This window comes from Melozone crissalis, unplaced genomic scaffold (genome assembly GCF_028551555.1).
Source record: "Melozone crissalis strain CALT ecotype California unplaced genomic scaffold, PUWL_Pcris_2 ptg000014l_1, whole genome shotgun sequence".
NCBI classification, from domain to species: Eukaryota; Metazoa; Chordata; class Aves; order Passeriformes; family Passerellidae; genus Melozone; species Melozone crissalis.
Window position 1 is genome coordinate 18,791,248 of NW_026535792.1, and position 18,236 is coordinate 18,809,483.

Consider the following 18,236-nt stretch of genomic DNA (forward strand, 5'->3'; position numbering starts at 1 on the left):
ATGCTCCTACATCTTCCCACAAACAAAGCAAAACGTGTAGATTCTTGTAAAGTCTACTTCTGTTCTTTTATTTTAATGTTTTGCCAGACCTTAGTGATTTGATTGGCAAGCTGGACAGCAATGTGATCAGAGAGTTTTCAGCTTCTCCCAGGAGCTGTCCTTGGAAGCACAGAGGGCACCCAGCTCAGGCCAGCTGCTTGCCAGCACAGAACTGGGCTGGACATCTCCTGTGCTGGAGCTGCCTGCTTTGAGCACAGGGCTGCAGATGGTGCATGGAAGGCTCAAGGTGCTGCTTCTTGGAAACCTACTTGTATAAATGTCCTGACACTGATTCTCTGTGGTTAACGACCATTTCATTTTTCCAGCCTTTGATTTCAATTGACAATATGGCTTGCTCGTCCTGGCAGGCAGCCTAAGGCAGCTGTACCTTCTTTTAATAGGAACTCTGACCTCTGCAAAATGACTCATCATTAATATGTCTCTGTAACTGTTTGTTTATTTCAGCTCCTTTCCGTGCTTCTCTCTCTAATGGTTTTTATGCTGTTTTTTGCTTAGCTTATCAAGCAGCAGATTCTCTCCCTCCAGTTTAGGAAGGTAAAACTACATTGCATTAAACTGCTCTGACCAAACACTTTTCTGAATCTGTCTGCACGTCATTAACCTGTAACGCTTTGGTACTAATTAATTAATCAGTCAAGAGCCCTGAAGTGATCTAACAGCCTCATTCTGCATGATTTGATCCCTAATATTTGCTTGAACTGCAGAAAGAAAACTGAATGTTCATCATAATTTCTGTATTAAGGTGCAAGAAATATTCCTCTTTTTTAGCCAAAGGATGGGTGTTCAGCTACTTCTTTATATTAAAGTGAGACTTCCATACAGAGACATTAAAAATTGGATGTGACTGCCCTGAGACATCCAGAGAAAAAAATTTTCTTCCCCCTGCCATTGTTGTGAGGATCCTCATTCACTTGGACTTTGCCCCAAAAGGCACTTGTACAGCTGTACTTTGCCTTTGGCAAAAGAACACATTTGGAAATCAGTTGGCATTTCTGGTTTGCTGGAGTGGCAGGTAGAAGAATAACCATGGAGGGAAAGGCCTCTCCAGAACACCTCTATAGCTCTGGGATTTCTAACCAAAAAGTCAGAAAAAGAAAATCATACCAAGAGGAATACACTTCTCAAATCTCCTTTTCCAGCAGGCTTTTGTATGGAAATCCCTCTTTAATTGAAAAGGCTACTGAATTGCAAGGGGTCTCTTCTGCCCCAAAGATGCAGCTCCAGGAAGGCCCAAAGAAAAAGTGGCTAGTGCTCTGTGTCCAGGTCTTGGAATACCCTGAATTACTGGTTTAGAAAGCAATTTGAATTGGACAAGCCTCCTTGCAGCTGGAGTGAGTCAGCTGAGAGCCCCACAGTGCCAGAGCCTTGAAACCCTGCTGTGACCAACACAATGGTTTCTTTGAAAGGCTCAATAGACCTTCCAGGCTTCCTGCCAGGTGTCACTGGGCAAGTCCCTGATTCATCTGCTGAGCCTGTGGAGCTCCCAGCTTCCACCACAGCTGCTTTGCAAAGCTATTCCGTAGCCTTTGCTGGATGTATTTCACCTGGTTGTGGGGTTTGCACTGAGTGGACCAGACTTATTCCTGGTGCTGCCTGCTGATGGCATGGTGCTGGGATTAAACTGGGTCCCAAGAGCCACTCTGTGTGTATGCATCACTTGGTTATAAGATGCTGATCCTGTTGCCCTCCTGCTGGGGTATGAAATGTTGGTTGATGCTTGGGAAATTCTTTTATGTGGCTCTGAAAGGCATTTACTGGTATGGGGAGGGGGATCTGTATTGAAGGGAGCATCAAAACCCTACCAGTAACTGCCTTGTACTAGATTGTCTGCCTTGCTCCGTGGAAATGGGCTTTTTTTTTTTTCCCCCTGGGATTGGAATTTGGGAAGGTTGCTTTGGTTTGAAACAGCTTTTGATTCCCACAGCCCATTCCTGGCCCCACAGTTGAGTGAAGAGTTGCTTACCAGGACCAGTGTCCTAGTAACCATTGATTTCCACAGAAAAGAGTCTGAGCTGTGGGATCTGTTATTTTTATCCCACCCCACACATGTGTTTGGATACACACCATGCTTATAACCCTCATTCAGTAGATGATTCAGGTTTGCAACATCCCAAGCTTCCCCTGTCCTGACCCTCATCCAGCACAAGGTGCCTGGGAGCTGGGTGAGGTCCCAGTGGGTTGTTACTCAGGGATTCATCTCCCTGCATCTCTTACAAACACATTCTTGCAGGAAGGCAGAGGGAAAATAATGACATTGCAGCCTCCAGGTAAGTTTTCAGGGTGGATAAAACAGGCAGTTGCTGTGGCTGTAGCTCTCCTGACACCTTCAGCCACGTGTGCTTAGTCCCTGTCAGTGCACCTGCCCCCTCTGGGTCATGCTGAACGTGGGTTTTTTTGGTTTGTCCTGACTGAGTTTGCTTCCTTAGCAGGTAGAGCATTAGTGGCAGCAGCAGCAGCAGCATCCTGCCTGCAAGCTGGGGCTGCTTGTGGGGCTGGGGTCCTCCTCATGGAACCCTCACCACACACTCTGAGCCCTTCTGCTCGTGGTGCAGCTGTGTCATGAGTGGTTTGGGCATCTGTTCCACCCCTTGCATGCTTCTGGAAGCTGATCACTTGTTTAAGGAATGTCTTTCACTGCTGAAAATTATATAAATAGAGCTGCCAGCTACCAGTTCTCTTGCAGCATTAGCTGTTTCTCTCAGCATCTTTGCACTTGAGACCTTGGGGGCCCCTCTCATGTTGTAAGTGTGTAGAGTTTTAATTGCCGAGGGAAAAATTAAATAGGAAGCTCTTCCCTTCCAAGAGCATCAGCATTATCTGAATGAAAACCCAATTTGAAATTAAATAATTTCCCTTTAAATAAATAATTTCCCTTTATTTAAGAAAGCCCAGATTTTCTGGGACCTCTCTCAGTGATGCTGCAGCAGGATTGGATGAATATGGTGATTTATTGCACTCATTGAACAGTGCTGAAACACCTGGAGAATCCATGGTCTGCTCTTGAGCATTACAGATTGCACTCTCAGGGTAGTTCTGGCTATTTGGGTGTCCCAGCCTGAACTCCTGGAGTAGGGAGTGTGAGTGCCTACCTGCAGCAGTAAGGGGTTAATCAGGAAGTACCTTCCCAGCTAATTCCTGGGTTCAGAAAGCTGCCAGCCAGATTCAGATCTTCCTCAGTGAGCTGTCCCACAGCTGGCAGCTTTTCTTCATTCTAAGGGGGCTGCTGTATTCAAGAGACATGTGCAATTCACACTTGGCCTGAAATGACTCAAAGTCTTCACAAATAAAAGGAAATCCCAGTGAACAGAACATCTCTTGAAACATTTGTGGTTCAGAACTGGGAATTGACTTTGTTAGGTGGAGCTCTAAGCTTGCTGGCTGGCCAAAGAGATGTTTTGGTATAATCAAGAGCTTAAATGGGTCTTCATTCATCCAGGGGGTTAACATTCATTGCCCCAATAGCCCTAAGAGCTAAGACAAAGGGAATGGCTCCCAAATGTCACTTTAAATTGACATTTAGGAGGGAGAAATCAGTCCAATGCCCTGGCACTGGACTGGGCTTGTGAGCAGGTGTAGGGATGATGGGAGGGAAGAGGGCATGGACAATGAGAACACAGGCTGCTGAGGTGAGACACAAGGTGGACCCTTTGATTTTTCTGGTGCTTTTATCTCTAAGAAATGCTTCTTGAATCTTCCAGGAGCACCTTCTGCGCAATCATTTCTCAGCTGACGGAGGAAACACAGCCACTATTTGAAACCACTATCAAATCCCGTGCTGTGTCCGAGGACTCTGATGCTAAATTCACGTGCATAGTGACAGGTAACAGTGTCTTCAGTGAATAACCTGGTCCTGCCTCACCTGCTGGACTTGTGCCAGTTAAACTCTGCAGCAAGTGATAACAAGGATAACAAGCCCACCAAAGCAGAGGTTCAGCAATTGCATGGTGATTTTAGCTTCAATTTGAGGGAGGTGGGAAGCACCTGAGTGTGTAAAGAGGCAAAGGCATAAGCTAACATCTCAAGCAAGGCAAATGAAATACCAGAAAATGGAATATGCTGGTTACTGCTTGGACCAGCTACATTTTGTTGTCCTAATCTCTGCTTCTCTAATCCTGGCCTCCATAACTCAGGAATGTGCAGTTTTGAAGACTAAGGCTCTCCTGCTGGAACCAATACTGTAGATGGTTAGAGCACAGCTACATTTTTATCTGTGATGAACTTCTGTGTCTTGTCAACATCTGAAATAAAAGCTGGTCCCTGCCCAATGAGCTAAAACCTCCCCATGGGCAGGAAGGGGTTAAGTCAAGAAGAGGAGGAGGAGGAGGGAGAGGCTGAAAAAGAAGGCTGGTGCTAAGGCCTTGTGGCATGGCAGCACAAGTAGCTCCTTTGGTGATGAGATTTTGTTCTTTAAATATGGAGACTCTAAAACCTCTTCTCTCAATGTACTTGTTAACACCTCCATGATCCTTCCTCACCTCACTAGTATTAATTACTGCCAGAGGTTACTCAGTGAGAGGCACTTGCAAACAAGTTTGTAAATTCTGGAAGGAGGAGAGTATATCCAGTGAGCCTCTTAGGCACAAGGACCAAAGCTTTCCTAAGGAAGTCTGGTTTGCTGTTAGAAACAGGCTGGAAATGAGGAGGCACAGTCTCAGTCCCTCTGAGAACTGCCAACTATGAATTCTTGCCTTTTCTCTCATGGATTCCCATGTTCTGAAGGCTGACCTGACTTGCAGGGGTACAACTGATATATTGATTTTATTGAGGCTTAACCTCAGCAGACCCCTGCTTGCAGCTTCTAGAGCCAAAGAGGGCTGCTAGGAGATGCCTCCAAACCACTTTATTTGGGAAGTCATTAGAAGAGCTCTTTCCAGTTTGAGTTTTCTGGAAGCAAAAGCTTGACATAATGTGCAGTACCATGGAACATGCCATTCTGCAAGTGTCAGAGGTGAGAAAATGTTTAGTTGTGTTGGGAAATCCAGAGTAAAAGTCCTGGCTTATCTCACTGGCTTAAATCTCCACCAGCTGCACCTCTGAGGTTGATGGTTCCTTCTAACAAATTCCATCTCTTCCTGGTGTGTTGCACCAGGCAGAAAACTTGACCTGGTACTGGCCTCATTTCCTGCTCAAGTGTAGGAAATTGTCAATGAGTCTCTTTCAGCATGTGTCACAATATTTTTGTGCTTGGTAAACTAGGTTGGGAGATGTCTATGCACTTTGAAATTTTAATGGAAATGAAATGGTTTTAAAATCATTCTTGGACCACCTCTGCCAGATAGGTGGTGGTCCTGTGGAGTACTTTAGGAGCTCAGGATCTGTTTGGGAGAGAGGGGCAGGAGGTGTGGGGCGTACCCTGGCTGCAGAGCCTGCCTGGTACGTCAGGTATCGTGCCCTGCCGTGATGTTTGTGTTCAACTGGGAGGCGTTGCTGGGAGCAAGGAAATGGCAGTGACATCCCTGGCCAGTGACCAGAGTGGAACCAGTTCAGCCCCAGCACTGTGGCTGCAGTCCAGGGACACTTTGATGGAGGCAAAGGGCAGACAGTCACCTGCTCCTGTTTTGACGGTCAAGCCACAAATATGGACGTGTGACCTACAATAGCATCTTACTTTTTTTTTTCTTGATCAATAATGAGAGTTACAGGCTCATCCAACATCTGGGAATACTTGGATTAGGACTTGCTGGGCTGTCCTAGGAACACAGAAGAATGCAAGAGTTTGAAGAACCAATCTCCAGAATGTGATGAGTGGTGCAGGCAGGAAAAAAGCAGGTCAGGCAGAGGCAGATTCCTGTGTGTGGAAGCACAAGCTTTCCTTTCCTCCTCATGCCTAGTTCAGCCTGCTGCTGGTGCTGGTGTCCCTGCTATGTCTGATTTGATTTTTTGGGTCAGATCCTGCATCAGTTATGAGATGTTTTCTTTTTTCAGACAAAATTAGTTTCATCCTTTGTTCTCAAAAAGATGTGACAAAGGAAACAAGAATATTTCCATTTGCTGTGCAGCTTCATCCTACATCTCTGTGCTTTCCTTGCTGGGTCTGTCTGGACTTCAGGGTCTCAATGGTCATCACAGCTCATTTGCAGTGGGTGGATATTGGGCTTCTCTCTTCAGAGTGGCCCTTCATGGAGGTGCTGCCACAAGGATTTTCCAGCTTTTTATTTGCTTCTGTGCAGCATTGCCTGGGAAGGAGAGATGTCAGCTGATGAAATGGGGGAAGCTGGATGGAGAGGCCAGGTCTCTGGCTGCTTGTTAGGGAATGAGTGCAGCCAGGACAGGTGATGGCTGGATCTAGCCAAGACCATTGTATGTCAGCACCAGCCCACTGCTGTACAGCTGCCTCTTCAGTGCCATTTCAGCCCTTCTCAGCCAGGTTCAACCCCTCTAATCTGGCTTCACAAATCACTGTCTCAGGTGCTTGATCCCATCAGTGCCTCCATGGTTTTATTGCAGAGTACAGAGGGGAGAGGGCTCTGCCCATGGCTTGGGGAAGAGAGTTTGGGTAAGGTGGGTAAACAGTCACATGCTTATGGATGCAGTTTTTAATCAGGTTAAAGGAGTTCCACTTGCTGCATTTGTGGTGACCCCCTGAGGGAAGTGTTTGAAGGGTGAGACTGAAGTGCTTGGATGAAGGATGTCAGGAGACAGGCAAGGGCTGTGTGAGGGGTTTGGAGATGGGATAGTGACTGCAAGAGCAGAGAGTAGCTGCTGGGAGATGAGGAGGTTTGGCTTTGGGGCCCAGGACAAGGGGAGGATGGTGAATGAGCACTGCTCACAGTGCATGGGGAGCTACTGCTCTGAGTATCTGTCCCTCCTGTCAGCATTGCTAGAAGCTTCCTTGTCCTTGTGTGCTGGAGGGGTTTAAATCCATGAAGCCAGGAAGGGTAACATCTTACCAGGAATTGTATTCCCAAGACTGGTGAAGCCCCTACTCTGTGTAGCTTGTGTAGAGCAGAAACTGTGGATATTGTTTAATGGTTCTGAACTCATATCACCTTCCCAAGTTTCAGAAGACTAACTCCCCCTCCTTTCCTGCCCCCAGAAAAATAAAAAAAAAAGAAAGCAACTTGAAATAGAGTTTCTCTGGGTGTTTTGGATAGATATATTCAGAACTGTTTTGGATAGATATTTTAAGAACTGTTTTGGTCACAGTCACTAAGCTTTGAAGACTTCTCAGATTTCAACAGTTTTCAGAAAAAGAATGTTTGATCTAAACCTGACAATCTCCATGAAAAAAAATATCCTTGCTCTGCAAAGTCTCCAGGATGCTGTGGTGGCTGGAGCAGTGCTGCTGGCAGGCACACACACACATGCTGGGGATGTGGAGCCTCTGGGTGGCTGCTCTGTCTGCAGCTGCAGGCTCTGCCTGGGGGCTGCACCAGGGGCAGGGCTGGGATGGATTAGTGTGGATCTGTGAGGAGGGGCTGGAGCAGGGGCAGGTTTGGGAAGGATGAGTGTGGATCTGTGAGGAGGGGCTGGAGCAGGGGCAGGTTTGGGAAGGATGAGTGTGGATCTGTGAGGAGGGGCTGGAGCAGGGGCAGGTTTGGGAAGGATGAGTGTGGATTTGTGAGGGGGGGGCTGCAGCAGGGGCAGGTCTGGGATGGATTAGTGTGGGTCTGTGGGTGTATCAGGGTGTCTCATTCTAAGGGTGGACATCTGATGCCTGCAGCATGGCAATGCCCATGGATGGAGCCCTCATTTCCACCTCATCCCACTGGGCAAGCTGTGGATGCTGTGCCTGCAGGGGATGCACTGTGCAGGGAATGATGCCTGACTCCTTTAACCCCCACTCTGGACTGGGGGAATTTATTCACTCAGCAGCCCAAAGATGGATGTCAGCAGCATCAGCAGCAGCTCCCCTCCCTGTGCCAGGGAGATTCATCCCTGCCCAGGCATGTTTCCATCTTGGCTCTGGTTACAGCCCCTGGGAAGGGATGGATGATATTTGGACAGGCAGCTGGGGCCACTGTACCTGCGTGGGAGGTGGGAATCCTTTCAGCATCCGCCTGCCTGCAGACTGCAGATCCAGCCAGAGCCTGCCTGCAGCTCTCTTGGGCTGCAGGTGACACTGGTGACACTGTGCAGTGTGAGCTTGGCCTGGCACTGAGCTCTCATGGCCATGGCTCCTCAGAGGGAGCAGGCAGCCTCAAGGACACGAGTGCTGCATGTCACAGGGAGTTGAAGCTTAGCAGGAGGAAAAGCCTTTCCTCGATGGAAATGGCAGCTCTTTGCAGTGGCAGCTCTTTGCCATGGCAGCTCTTTCCTTTCCAGCAGATGCCAGCTGGGAATGGAAATCAGCTGTGGAGGCCACGGCGGGGGGGACATCACAGAGCTTCTCGGAAACTATCAGCTGGCAGTTCCCAGAATGAAGGGCTGTGATTGCTGTTTCTTAGGCTGTCAGGAAAATCTACCTGCCAGCTCCCTGCAGGATGGGCTGTGGGGGCATTCTGAAGATCTTGCTTGCAGAGCAGCCCTTGGGAAGGGTTGGATTGCTCTGAGCACAGTTTGAGCTTGTGTATGGAAATTGTTTTGGTCAGCTCTGGAGCAGAAAGAATTCACCACAGGCTCATTCAGCCCAGGCTTCTGCTGCCAACATTTATTATTTTATGAAAAATATAAGCAGCAGTCAGTCCCTGGTGATCCTGTCACTGGAATGCTCTCATAGCTTTCTCCAGTTTGCAGTTCAGGGCTCATTTTCCTCAGCCACAAGTACCTGAGGGCTTTGCATGTCTCTAGAAACTGGTTTGGGGGTCAGGACAGCAGCAAGGAATTGGCTGTGACAAGAGTGGGGCAGAGGGGGAGGAAAGTGAGCCTTGCAGGAAGGGTCTTGGGAGAAAGTCATGGCTTGGCTTCCTGTAGGAGAGGATAAATAAGGCACTACCCAACAGAAAGCCAAAGCTGCTGAGGGCAGCAGAGGGAGGGGATTGAGGCAGCAAAACGTGAGAGATGTACAGACTGCAGGGATGCTGGGGCAGTGCAGAGTAAGAGATCTTAGAGAAGGAAGAACAATAGGGTAAAATCCAGTCTGTGGCTGTCTGGGCTGTGGGGGTTGATGCTTCTCATAGAGGAGAGCAGGAAAGAAAAGCTGCTGAGACTTCTCTTTCCAGCCCTGCCTGGTCCCAGTGGACACTGAGGAGCCACCACAGGCCAGGGGGTGGGCGCAGGGGAGCCAGAGCAGTACAGGAGGAGATTTGGCATATGCTGCTTTTCTGGGCAAAGGCATATTGGATTGGCCAAAGCCTGGGTGAATTCCTGCTGATGGGTCTCTGCTCCTGGACTCTCAGTCCTGCTCTAGGACCTTCATGAGAGCAAGAGCTCAGGCATTGCTATGGGCTGATAGCATCTTTGGCTGGTGCAAGGAGGACAGTTGAGGTCCTGGTTGGCCTTGAAACCTGTGGCTTGGTATCCAGAGAGCACCTTGTCCCTGCTTTCTCATTACTCCATATCCATTGGGTTGGGACCCTTTGGATATTCCTGGAAAGCCCTCATCGGCCCCATGCCTGGGATGTTCATGGGAGCTGAGCCTTGCCACATTCTGGGGTGCTGTGGGTGATCCTTGGGGTCTGGTGGAGTTGAGGAGAGTGCTGGACTCCTTCCTTTGGCCCCACAGAAAGCCTGCAGGGACATTTGCAGCAGATAAGCTCCTGAGCAATCCTATAGCCTTTACTCATGGCAGGATGTGATCATTGACACTCTCATCCCATGCCCTGAGGGTCAGCTTGGCTGGGTGGTGAGCCCTGGGTGAGGTGCAGGAACCTCTGCTGGCTGCTGGCTTGAGCAGTCTTTGCATGAAAACTGCATTTAATCTGAACTAGAGCTGCTGTCAGTGAGCAGTGAGGGCTGTGGCTAGCACTGGTCTATGTGGGACTCACATGCTGATCCAACACCTCTGCAAGTGGTGGAGAACGTGGCTGTGTGCCCAGCCAGCCTGCCAGCCAGCCAGTCACACACATCATGATGTCATTCTACTGAAAAGGCAGGTGACATCTGTTGTCAAGTGACATTTGTAGGACACTGAGCTGACTGTGATGCAATCAAGGTTGTTTCTGTTCAGTGGAAAGTTTCAGATCAGCTTACAGGCTGTGACACTGTGCAAAATGCTGCGAGCTCCATGGAGGGGCCTGTTGTCCAGCCACAGCCTTGGCCCCATCAGAACACCCCTGTTCACATAAAAGTGACGGCATGCTCACCTTCTCCCAGCCAGCGTTACAGGAGACGAGCGTGTGATCCACTCCCTCTGTTCAGGAATGAAGTGCTGGGATTTTTTCCTCAAAAATAGCCCTATTCCTAGGAGTGATAAAAGTCTGAGATAAGCCCATTAAGTTTCCACTGTTTCTGTTGTGCCATTTAGGAACGTGGTGAGCCCAGAATAGCATCTGTGCTGGTGTGCTGCTGCTGATACCGTGCTGTCTGTGCTTCTGTGTGGAATGTTTCACTTTCTGGTGTCCCCTCCCTGTCCTTCCCAGGGTACCCACAGCCCGAGGTGACGTGGTACAAGGATGATGAGGAGATGGATCGCTACTGTGGCTTGCCCAAGTACGAGATATTCCGTCATGGAAACCGCCACACCCTGCAGCTCTACAAGTGAGTAAAGGAGCTGCACAGTGCCTGGGCTTGCTGATGGGAGCTCTGAGTGTGTTCTCAGAGGCTGGATAAGCTGTCAGCAGTGATAGCTCCCCACATCACCTGGCTGGCCCCTTCTGCTCCCCACTGTCAGTTCAGAGCTGGCCCGTCCCCTCCAGCTGTGGCTCCCCAGTCACACCAGTATGAGATCCATTACTGCATCCAGGGATAGATGCCCTGCTGGAAGCAAGAGGAAGGGAAGAAGGAGTCCCTCTCTCTGGAGCCTTCCAGTGCTGAGCATTAGGGATGACAAAGGTGAACAAGGGGAAAGCACTATCTGCCTCCAAGATGATGGTTCAGGGAGTCAACTTTCTGGAGAGCCAAGCACACTTTGAGTCCTGGATTTAGGATATCAGGTGTGGCACTGACTGAAAATGCAGAATATCAGTGTTGCTGATAGTCCTGCCATCCTTGTGCTTGTGGCCTGAGCTTTTCTGCTCCCCCAGCTGTGCTCCAGGTGTCCATCAGAGGCTGGCTCACCTCTTCCAGGAGCAGGGATCTCTGTGGGTCAGGTGTCCTCAGGGGGTGACAATAGGGATGCAGGCAGGTGCTTGTGGTGCCTGTGACACGGGGTGGGAAGACTGGTAATAGGGTAGGTTAGAGGAAGAATAAGAATGTCTTGTGGGCTGTGTAGAGCTGAGAGGAGAACATCCTGCAGAGGACTCTGACCAAGAACAATTGGGAAGCCTGGTGCTGCCTGTTCTCCTCCATCACAGCCCTCATACCACAGCTCCAGGGTGGAGCTAGAACAAATTTATCATAAAACTTGCTTGTTTATTAATGTGGAGAGCAGGCAGAGCCAGGGTGGGAGGCCAGCCCAAGGCCTCCAGATGTCCTGTGGGCACCTCATGGGCCACATCTTCTGGACTCTGTGGAGCAAGGAGTAGGAGAACATGCATGCCTGTGAGTCCAGCAGGCATCCTGAGGAGGATGGGTAGGTCTCACACACAGCTTTTGATTTCCAGGTGCCGAGAAGAGGATGCAGGCATTTACCAGGCCTCAGCTAGAAATAACAAAGGCATCGTGTCCTGCTCCGGTGTGCTGGAAGTGGGAACTATGACGGAATTCAAAATCCATCAGAAGTGGTTTGACAAAATCAAGAGAAAGGCTGAAGAAAAGATGCAAGAAATAGAACAAGGCAAGAAACGAGGGAAAGAAAATGTGGAGGTGGAGAAGTTGCAAGGAATGAGCCCTGAACGGCTCCAGAGGAAGCGGAGGCTGGCTCGAGATCAGAACCTCCGCTCAGGAGACTCTTCGTGGGAGAAGGAAGACACAGCCAAAGTGCACGTGGCAGATTCACAGTCCAGGTTACACAAGGATATTGCTGAGACAAAGGAGCAGCCACTCAGTGCGGTGCCAGGCTTCCCAAACAATCTGGTGGCACCTCTGAAAGCAGAGGTGACCACCAATGGAGATGCCACTTTGGAAAGTGGGGAGGAGAACGGGAACAGCTTTCTCACGTACATCTATGAGACAGTGGAGGACTTGGCAACCAAGCCAGGGGCAAAAGACTCTGCAGCTAAAAAGAAAAAGAAGGTGGAGGCTCCTTCAGCACCAAAACAGGAAGTTTCTAAGCGAGAAGAAAGTGGGAGAGACAGGGCCAATCAGTCTTCAAATCCCAGGTTTGCTCCTCCTGTCCCATTACGCAGGAACGCGCGTTTGCGAGCAGCAGGTGATCAAGAAGTGGAAACCAGTCCAAAACTCAAAGAACCTGGGAAAGCTGTGAAACAGGACATTAAACCCAATGATGACATGTACTTCTCTCTAAAGGACATGTATTTTGATAAGCAAGTGAAGCCAGCAGCAGGGAAGGAGGAGGTGGGAGCCAAGGACGAGGCCGGGAGTCCGGCTGCCCTGCAGCCTGTGGCAGCCAGCAGACAGACAGAGGATGCTCCACTGGCCTCTGAGGTGTTGGAGGGCCAGAGAGGCCAGCAGCAAGAACAGAAGTTGGAGGGAAACAAAGAGGTAACTAGGAGAGACAACAGCCAACACAGGGGTGGCAACAAGAAAATATCTGTGCATTTGTGTTGTGGCACTGGGCCTGGGAGGCTGCGTGTGCACCACGGGATCTGCTGCCCAGGCTCTGCAGGTCTCCACTGGTGAAAGCACCCAGGAGGGCTCTTGGGATTTTGTGAGCCCAGACAGCAGAGCTTCCACCCCATCTCCAAGCAAATGTCAGCTGAGGTGGTGAGAGATGTAAGTCGGGGCCACTCGAGCAGCTGGTCCCAGTGGCCTGGGGCTCTCCGGTTTAATCAGCAGGCTGACCTCATGCGGAATGTTTGCAGATCAGGTCGGCAGGGAGCACTGAATGGGTATTTATAGCTGGCAGTGAGTGCCTTGTGATGGCACCTGCTCAGTTTAACAAGGAGCTTTAGTTAAGGAGCCCCCCATGCAGATGAGGTACCAGTGAGCTGCACCCTCAGGGCCTCGAGTTTTGTTTACAGTGCAACGTGGATACAGTAGGTCTGGACTATTTTTTTCACCCATCTCTGTTGGGAAAACTCTGTTGGGAGACTCGTTTTGGTGGTGATGAAGTGCTAGGGCACAGCACCTGCTTCTGACCCTCAGAGCATCTCTTAGTCAGCTGCTATTTTTGTCACTGAACCTGAAGTATTTGCCATGAAAATATTACACTGGAAGCTACTGGACTAATTTCCCCCCTTTTTCTTTGATGACCCCTTCTGTCATAAAGGATTCTCTGAGTCCAGTTTGCAGGTGCTGGCAGGATCTGGAGTTTGGGCTGTGGTAGGTGCACACTTTCAGCAGAGACAAGGCTCTGGGTGCAGCACCTCTCACTTGGGAGGTAATGCATGTATTTGCATGTATTTCAGAATGTGGAAAAATCCACAATGCATAGGGGACTGATGGGTGGAAACAAAAATCCCTTCTTTCGCTCTTAAATTTCGTTAGCCATTGGTGGGTGCAGCTTTTCTGTGTTCTGCAGTGCTCACCTGGTTTCTGGCCATGCTGCTGCACAGTGCTGTGAACTCATCTTCATCCTGACCCACCAGGATCACATACTGCTGCAGAAATTATTGCTGTTCAGACCAGCCCATGGCAAAGCCATTTGTTTCTCCCCTCTGTGCTCATTTTAACAGCTCTGGCTCTCAAAAAAGATGGAAAAATGCTGGTGTGCAGCAGGCTTGGGCTGTCATCCCTGAGCCTTTGACATGCATCAAGATTTTTTTTCTCTTTAAAAGCCTCACAGAGGGAAAACTGTGACTTGTCAGCTGGTGTGCCTTTGAGGAGACAAAAGGGAATGCTTCTGATTTGAATTTGAATGCTTCAGCTTGTTGGTGCTGCTGGGGAAAGTCCTCAAGCTTTTTTGAGAGCAAATAAGCTGATTTAAAGCCTTTAAGGCAGATTCCAGGCATGTTTCAGGATATTTTCACCCCTCAGGACAGAGGTTACTTGTCTATTTCTTTTTTATTCTTAAAAAAGAAAGGTCATAGGTGAGTGTTTTCCTAGCCTTGGGACATAGCTGGGCCTTATGCTCAGGACTTCTCTTCTGAGCTGGATTTATCTGTAGCAAAATACCGGAGTGTACCATCTGAACATCATCCTCTACGAGAGCAAAGAAACTAGTTTTGCATGGTAATCACTCTTGCCTAAATTTTAAGCTGATGATTTGAATTTTATGGGTAGGAACAGCCTCTAATGGTGCTTTCTCCACCCTTCAATACTCATGCCCTAAGAGTTAGAGAAGGACTTTGAAAAAGGGCATGGAGTAACAGGACAGGGAGGAATGGCTTTCCACTGTCAGAGGGCAGGGTCAGATGGGATATGGAGAAGAAATTCTTGGCTGAGAGGGTTGTGAGGCCCTGGCACCGATTGCCCAGAGCAGCTGTGGCTGCCCCATCCCTGGAAATGTTCTAGGCCAGGTTGGATGGATCTTGGAGCACCTGGGATAGTGGAAGGTGTCTCTGCCCATGGCAGGGATTGGAATGAGATGGGCTTTGAGATCCCATCCAACTCAAACCATTCTATTTATTTGCTTGGGAAGGGGCTTGCTGAGGGAATGGTGCTACCTTTCCTCTTTTCCCCAAGCTGCCAAATGAAGCAAAAGCAGCACAAAACAGAGATCTAAGTGCTATAGCCCTCCTTTCCCATGGTGTTCATTTTGGTGGGCTTAACACTCAAGTCAGGAACCTCAGGAGAAAATCCTTAGCAGCAGATCCTCCAGGCTGGAAGGGGGTCCTGTGGTATTTTCGGGGTCTCCAGACAAGGGAAGGAAATGATGAATCTAACTCCATGTTCTTAGAAGGCTAATTTATTATTCTATTCTCTTCTATTCTCTTCTATTCTCTTCTATTCTATTCTATTCTAGAATGCTATACTAAATCTATACTAAAGAATAGAGAAAGAATACAGACAGAAGGCTTAAACAAGATACTTAGAAGGCTAATTATATATTATGTTATGTTATGTTATGTTATATTGTGCTATACTAAATCTATACCAAAGAATAGAGAAAGAATACAGACAGTAGGCTTAACAAGATACTTAGAAGGCTAGTTTATTATTATGTTAATTAATTAATGTTCTTAAGAGGCTAATTTATTATTCTATTCTATTATGCTATACTAAACTATACTAAAGAATAGAGAAAGGATACAGACAGAAGACTAAAAGATAATAAAGAAAAACTCATTACTCTCTCTAGAGCCTCAACACAGCTGGACCATGATTGGTCGTTAAGTTAAAACAATTCAATGTGTCAAATAAATCTGCAACCACATTCCAAAGCAGCAAGACACAGGAGAAGCAAATGAGATAATATTGTTTTCCTTTTCCTCTGAGGCTTCTCAGCTTCCCAGGAGAGAAATCCTGGGCAAGGAGGATTTTTCAGAAAATGTGATGGTGACAGGGTCCCATTGTGGGCATGCCCTGTCCCCGTGCCATTGTGCTGGTGATGCTCCCAGAGTGTGCACCATGGAATCACTGCCTCTCCTACAAAAATAGCCTGTGCTCCTTGGCTGGAGGATTGGGGCAGTTCTCCTCAGGACAAAGCTTGGCCATCACAGCAGGCAGCTCGCTGACACGTCTGCTGGGTGCAGCTGCGGTCGGAAACATTTGAGCTTCCCAAACGTCAGAGAAACAGAATGGCTGAATAGTGCTGATAACGTCAGGGTGTATGGTTTCCCTATAAATCATTTGGGCAGCCTCATCCTGATAGAGTGTGACATGCCAGCTGCCCCATCTCACAGGGCACATAGGGGAGCACTCAGTCTGCAGGAACATCAGGGGAATTATGCAAGGTGTCAGCAGTGGCTGGTAAAAATGGGAAAGTTTCGTTCTTTGGGAAGGCACAGGCTCAGAGGAGATTGGATTAAAAGCCAATGAATGATTTAGAAAAGCAGATCTCTTGCCTTTCTGCACAGCAGGGGTGTTGAAAGGCAGAAGGGCTGGAGCTGAAACATTTTGTACAGCCTGACAGGTGGGACCCACTCCTGTGGGAAGATGGTGAAACAGAAGACCCTGGATGACAGAGTAACACTGGTATCAGGGTAATTCCTGTGATTCAAGAAGTTGGGCAGTGCTGTATGGTACAGGTGGCCCACAAGTACAACTGCACAGACCCAGGCAGTAACATGATGCTAATTTCCTTCCTTTTTTTTTTTTAACTAGGTTGCAGCAAGAGTTGGACAGTCTCCTGGTGACCTAAAGCATCCAGTGTCCAGTCCAGCCAGAAAGACCAGTCAGCAAGGCAGTAAGCTAGAGGAGGTCAGGAAAGAGGTGCCTGCTTGCCAGGAAACCAGGGGGGCTGTGAAAAGGACAAATCCTCGGTTTAGGCCTCAGGAGCCACCAAAGCCACCACCACGTTCTCCAGACCATGTGCAGTCTGGCAAGGAGCACCCACCCCCCAGGAAACAGGCAGAAAGACATTCCCATGCTCTTGAGGACAGAGAGACTCAGCAAGGACTGTTAAATCAAGAGAACAAAAGCCAAGGTGGGGAAGAGTCATTGCTAAAAAATTTGACTCCTCCAGAACCTGGAGAAAACACTGCTCTTGAACAAATCCCATGTCAGACAGTCAAGGATGGGAAGAGCAAAGAGGCAGGAGCAGAGCTGTCTGGGAGCCATCCTGGTGTGAGGACAGGAGGGAGTGGAGCAGCAGAGCCATGTCTTGGGGCTGTGCACAGGGAGGCAGCAGGGACACCTTTGGGCCATCAGAACACCCAAAATGAAACGGCAGCTCCTGCTTCAGTTCCTCTTGCCAAGGAAGAGCCGCTCCCTGCTCCTGCAGTGAGGCCATCAGGGGCTCAGGAGGCACTGCTGGCATCCAACAGAAGCCCAGGGGTGGAAGCCACTGCAGGAGAGGTCCCATCTGGAGCCCAGCTGCTGTCTCCTGCCAGAGGAGGAACGGAAATCACAACGACAGCTGGATCTGCCCCACGAGAAGTGTTTTCAGCCATCACTTCAGAGCAGAATGCCAAGCCAGTGCCCATGGGACCTCAAGGGAAGGAGGGAGGACTCCTGACAGCCACAGCTCCATGCCAGGAACCAGCAGCATCTTCAGGGACTTGGCAAGGAGTCTCTGAGGTTCAGCCACAGGTACCGCTGGTCCTGCCCAGCTCCGAGAGATCTCAGGAGATGTCTGTGGAGGAGAAAATGCAGCACAAAAACCTGGTTTCCTCTTTAAAGAACTACCTGCTGCTACTTCTAAAAATGTCAGATAGCAGTAAAGATGCCACAAAAGGGGACACTGACTCTGGGGACATGGAGCAGCCGAATGCAGGGGAAGGCATGATCCCAGAGATAGGCATTGCTGGCCTTAGCCCTCGCACCTCAAGGAAAGTTTTGGAAAAAGTACAAAACAACCAGCTCTTCCAGACAGCAGAGAACTTGCCTCTGACCCCCAGGACATCCAGACGGATCACAGGAATGATTAATGAGGAGTTTGTCACCAGCCAGGAGATGCTGGCTTGCAGGCCTGTGCCTCCAAAGAGACGCACCTGGGGGGCTCCTGAGGCTGAGGGGCCGCCCCCACTCTCAGTGCCCTCCATTGTGGTGGGCAGCGTGCCCACAGCTCCTCATCTTTCTGATTCACCTCCAGTGAGCTCTGAAGAGAGCCCTGCTGGCCCTCTGCCAGTGCTACCTTGTGCCACACCAGAAGAGCTGGCTTTGGGGGCCCGGCGCAAAATATACCTGCCAAAACCCAAACAGGTGGGGCTGGAGGAGGAGGCAACCCCAGAGAGCCTGGGCCACACAAGAAGCCCGACTGTTTCACCACGACAGTCCAGGAAGAATGCATCCCTGTTGCATTCTCCTGCCCCAGCTCCATCCTCTCCCTCAGAGCAGTGCTCTCCAACCCTCACGAGGAAGATGGACACCTTGGAGGTTCCTAAGCTCTACGAGGAGCCTGCAGGTGACACCGGTGGTGACAAAGAGGTCCCTGGAGATGCTAAGCCAGAAGCACAGCCAGCAGAGTCCCAGAGTACTAATAACCCATTTAAAGGTGAGGGAAGAGAGAGTCCCCATGAAGCTCATTCCCTTGTTGCCTACAAAGGGAGCCAGTAATAGTCAGTTGGGGCCACATGAGTTTTGTACATTTGTAG

General features: G+C 49.3%; 1 protein-coding gene across 1 annotated transcript in view; it reads left to right on the forward strand.

The window, feature by feature from the left end:
• The window catches only part of ALPK3 (alpha kinase 3), a 33,140-nt gene that overhangs the window by 9,043 nt on the left and 5,861 nt on the right, over positions 1 to 18,236 (forward strand). Inside the window, exons 2-5 of the mRNA XM_054272703.1 lie at positions 3,759 to 3,880; positions 10,521 to 10,638; positions 11,643 to 12,642; positions 16,306 to 18,136. Coding sequence (XP_054128678.1) covers positions 3,759 to 3,880; positions 10,521 to 10,638; positions 11,643 to 12,642; positions 16,306 to 18,136 — 3,071 coding nt within the window. The remainder of the gene's footprint in view (positions 1 to 3,758; positions 3,881 to 10,520; positions 10,639 to 11,642; positions 12,643 to 16,305; positions 18,137 to 18,236) is intronic.